The sequence below is a fragment of the Nicotiana tomentosiformis genome, chromosome 3 (genome assembly GCF_000390325.3).
Source record: "Nicotiana tomentosiformis chromosome 3, ASM39032v3, whole genome shotgun sequence".
NCBI classification, from domain to species: Eukaryota; Viridiplantae; Streptophyta; class Magnoliopsida; order Solanales; family Solanaceae; genus Nicotiana; species Nicotiana tomentosiformis.
The window spans coordinates 66,160,650-66,165,506 of NC_090814.1; the positions used below are offsets into that span (position 1 = coordinate 66,160,650).

Here is a 4,857-nt window from a genome sequence, read left to right on the forward strand (position 1 = left end):
ATAGACTGCAGTACAATTTTAGAGGAAGAAGAGCAGGAGGAGGATCTTACCATTCAGACGGTGAGAGAAGGAGTTGTTCTCAAGAACTGGACTGCTGCACCATCTCGGGCTCGCCGAGTACCTGGGTAGCCTTGGCAGAATTAGCATGATTTATTTTAAAAAAAATTTGGGCATTTAAGACATTTTGTGTACTTTGTTTTGAAACAATTACTCGAGCCATCGAGTCCTACTTGTTGATATTTTTAAATATTATTAATGCATTATTTCTTTTCGTTTATTTATTATTATCTTTCTACATTATTTTCAGCGTAATTATTACATATCCTGAGGAATCTATGGCTGTGACATATAATGAGACAACGTAACATAAGGAAAGTGATTCGAAATATTTGGAAGATGATATAATAGCTGAGGAAATTGTCAAAGAAATAAAGAATTTTGAGAACAAACCAAAGTCCAATTTGGAAGAAACTGAGACGGTTAACTTAGGGGATTCTAAAATAGTCAAGGAAACCCGGATAAGTGTTCATCTATCACCATCAGATAAGGAAGAGTACATCCTGTTTATAAAAGAATATAAGGATATTTTTGCATGGTCCTACGATGACATGACTGGGTTAAGCACATCCACAGTAGCTCACAAGCTACCTACCAACCCCATATGGCTACCAATAAAACAGAAGCTCCGAAAATTCAAGCCAGATATGAGTTTGAAGATAAAGGAGGAGGTTACCAAGCAAATTAAAGCCAAGGTCCCTCGAGTGGTCGAGTACCCAACTTGGCTAGCCACCATTGTGCCAGTTCCAAAGAAGGATGGAAAAGTCAGAGTGCGTTGATTATTGAGATCTGAACAGAGCAAGTCCTATGGATGAATTCCCATTACCAAACATACACATACTGCTCGACAACTGCGCCAAGCATGAACTCCAATCCTTTATGGATTGCTTTGCAGGATAGCACCAGATCTGGATGGACGAAGAGGATGCCGAAAAGACACCCTGTATCACTCCATGGGTAATATGTTGCTACATAATGATGCCGTTTTGTTTGAAGAACGCTGGGGCCACCTACATGAGGGCCATGACAACTCTTTTTAATGACATGATACACAAGGAAATAGAGGTGTATATGGATGATGTTATCATCAAATCTAAGAGAAGTTCAGATCACATAGCATATATGAGGATGTTTTTCGACCGACTTCGAAAATACAATTTGAAGTTGAACCCTACAAAAAGTGCTTTTAGAGTCTCTGCTGGGAAGTTACTAGGTTGCATCATCAGCCTCCGCGGTATTGAGCTAGACCCGTCAAAAATCAAAGCTATTCAGGACTTGCCACCACCAAAGAACAAGAAGGATGTGATGAGTTTTCTAGGATGCCTCAATTATATCAACCATTTTATAGCACAATCAATGGTGATATGTGAGCTGATCTTCAAGAAGCCGAGGAAAGATGATGCGACGAGCTGGACCGAAGAATGTCAAAAGGCTTTTGACAAAATCAAGGAGTACTTGTCTAAGCCACCCGTGTTGGTCCCGGTAGAGCCAGGAAGACCTCTGATGCTGTATTTGTCCATATTGGATGGAGCCTTTGGTTGCGTCCTGGGGCAACATGATGAAACTGGGAGAAAAGAGCAGGCGATATATTATCTGAGTAAGAAATTCACACCTTACGAAGCCTGATACTCTTTGCTAGAGCGCACCTGTTGTGCTTTGACATGGATAGCCCAGAAGTTGAGACATTATTTCTGTCCATACACTACATATCTCATATCAAGGATGGATCCACTAAAATATATCTTTCAGAAACCCATGCCTACGGGTAAGTTAGAAAAGTAGAATATATTGCTAAGTGAGTTTGACATCTTCTATGTGACGCAGAAGGCGATCAAGGGTCAAGCACTGTTAATCACCATGTAAAGAACCCCGTAGATGGAGAATACGAACTGTTGAAGACATATTTTCCCGACGAGGAAGTATCGTTTATAGGGGAAGATATTGTCGAGACGTATGATGGTTGAAGGATGTTTTTCGACGGAGCGGCCTACTTCAAGGGAGTGAGCATCAGAGCTGTTTTAGTATCAGAAATCGGTCAACATTATCCGGTATCCGTAAATCTTAGGTTCCCATGCCCCAACAATATGGCAAAATACGATGCTTGCATCTTCTTACTCAGATTGTCCATCGACATGAATGTCCAAGAGTTGCTGGTAATCGGAGATTCAGATCTATTGGTACACCAAGTACTAGGAGAATGGGCTACCAAGAGCACTAAAATATTGCCATACCTACATTGTGTTCATGATTTGATCAATAGGTTCACGAAGATAGAATTCAAACATGCTCCAAGGATTCAGAATGAGTTCGCAGATGCATTGGCTACCTTGTCTTTCATGATACAACATCCATATAAGAATTTCATCGATCTTATCCCGTATGAGATTCGTAAGCAGTCAGCTTATTGTGCTCATGTTGAAGAAAATTTTGATAGAAATCCATGGTTCCACGATATCAAGGAGTATTTGGAGAAGGGGGAATACCTAGAAAATGCGACACACACCCAGAAGCGCACACTTCAAAGATTGGTCAACCATTTCTTTCAGAGCGGAGGAATTCTGTGAAGAAGGACTCCTGATTTGGGATTGCTGCGATGTGTTGATGCCAAGGAGGCATCTAGATTGCTCGAATAATTACATGCCAAAGCTTGCGGACTTCACATGAACGATTTTGTTCTAGCCAAGAAGATATTAAGAGCAGGGTACTTCTGGATGACCATGGAGACAAACTGCATCAAATATATTCAAAAGTGCCACTAATGCTAGGTACATGCTGATATGATACGAGTGCCACCCAACGAACTCAATGCAACGAGTTCACCCTGGCCTTTCTCTGCATGGGGCATGGATATCATAGGACCAATTGAACCCGCTGCTTCAAATGGATATAGGTTCATTTTGGTGGATATAAATTACTTCACAAAATGTGTTGAAGCCGCTTCATATAAGGTTGTGACTAAGAAGGTTGTAGCATATTTCGTTCGGGATCGTATTATTGTTTGATTTGGAGTGCCTGAGTCAATCATTACCAACAACGTCGCCAATCTCAATAATGATATGAATAAAGCCATGTGTGAAACATTCAAGATCAAGCATCAGAATTCTACAGCATACATGTTGCAGATGAATGGAGCCGTGGAAGCCGCCAATAAGAACATCAAGAAGATATTAAGGAAGATGGTGGACAACTACAAGCAATGGCATGAGAAGCTACCATTTGCTTTGCTCTAGTACCGATATCTATTATCTCTGAACAGGGTACGTAGTTTACATCACGGTTCTGCAGAGCTGCACAACATGAGTTGGGTACTCGGGTTGAGTTGAGCACAACATTTCACCCTCAGACGGATGGACAGTCCGAGCGCACTATTCAGATACTGGAAGATATGCTCAGTGCTTGTGTGATAGATTTTGAGGGTGCTTGGGATCGGTTCTTTCCACCTGCAGAGTTTTCCTACAACAACTGTTATCAGTCAAGCATTCAGATGGCACCATATGAGGCTCTGTATGGTAGGCGGTGTTGGTCCCCAGTGGGATAGTTTGAGCCGGGTGAGGCTAGATTAGTGGATACTGACTTGGTTCAGGAAGCCTTTGAGAAGGTTAAGGTGATTTAGGATCGACTTCGCACATCCCAGTTCAGAAAGAAGAGTTAGGCGAACCGAAAGGTTTACGATGTTGCATTCATGGTTGGAGAGCATGTCTTGCTCCGGGTTTCGCCTATGAAGGGCGTTATGAGGTTCAGAAAAAAGGGAAAGCTGAGCCCAAGGTTTATTGGTCCCTTTGAGGTGTGGAGGCGAATTGGGGAGGTTTCTTATGAGGTTTCCTTACCTCCCAGTCTAGCAAGAATTCATCTCGTATTTCATTTTTCGATGCTCCATAAGTATCACGATGATTCGGATCATGTATTGGATTTTAGCTAAGTCTAATTGGACAAGGATCTATCTTATGTTGAGGAGCCAGTGGATATTTTAGACATGCAGGTCAGAAAGCTAAGGTCAAAGAACATTGCTTCTGTAAAGGTTCAATAGAGGGGATAGTCGGTCGAGGAGGCGACTTGGGAGACCGAGTAGGATATGCGCAGCTCTTATCCTCATCTTTTCACCACTTCAGGTATGTCTCTATGCTCGTTCGAGGACGAATAATTATTTTACGAGGGGGAGGATGTAATGACCCAGCTGGTCATTTTGAGAGTAATAGCCCCGGTCCCCTATTAACTGCTTTCCTCGTATCTATTTATGCTATTGTGGCTTGCCGGGAGGTTTCGTTTTTGGTTTTGGAGTGTTTTGGGACACTTAGTCCCTAAAATAGGAGCTTAAGTCTTAAGATTTTGACTGTAGTCGAAACTGTGTGAAGACGACTCCGAAATGGAGTTTCATCGGTTCCGTTAGCTCCGTTGGTGATTTTGGACTTAGGGGCGTGTCCGGATTGTGTTTTGGAGGTCTGTAGCTCATTTAGGCTTGAAATGGAGAAAGTCGAATTTTTGGAGATTTTGACCGGTAGTGGACTTTTTGATACCGGGGTCGGATTCCGATTCCGGAAGTTGGAGTAGAGACGTAATGTTGAATATGACGTGTGCAAAATTTGGGATCAATCGGATGTGGTTCGATAGGTTTCAGCATCGGTTGTGGAAAGTTGAAGTATCAAGTTTTTTAAGTTTGAATTGAAGCGCTATTAATGATTTTAGCGTTGTTTGATGTGGTTTGAGGGCTCGACTAAGTTTGTATGGTGTTTTAGGATTGGTTGGTATGTTTGGTCGAGGTACTGGGGGCCTCGGGTGAGTTTCGGGTGCTTAACGGATTGT

At 42.2% G+C, this 4,857-nt stretch overlaps 1 protein-coding gene across 1 annotated transcript; it reads left to right on the forward strand.

Moving 5' to 3' along the window:
* Window positions 1–2,141: 2,141 nt before the first annotated feature.
* On the forward strand, window positions 2,142–3,287 carry LOC138907936 (uncharacterized). The gene is made up of 3 exons (XM_070198563.1): window positions 2,142–2,585; window positions 2,823–3,020; window positions 3,144–3,287. Exons 1-3 carry the CDS (start codon window positions 2,142–2,144, stop codon window positions 3,285–3,287), a joined length of 786 nt encoding a protein of 261 aa, XP_070054664.1.
* The last annotated feature ends 1,570 nt before the right edge of the window (window positions 3,288–4,857 follow it).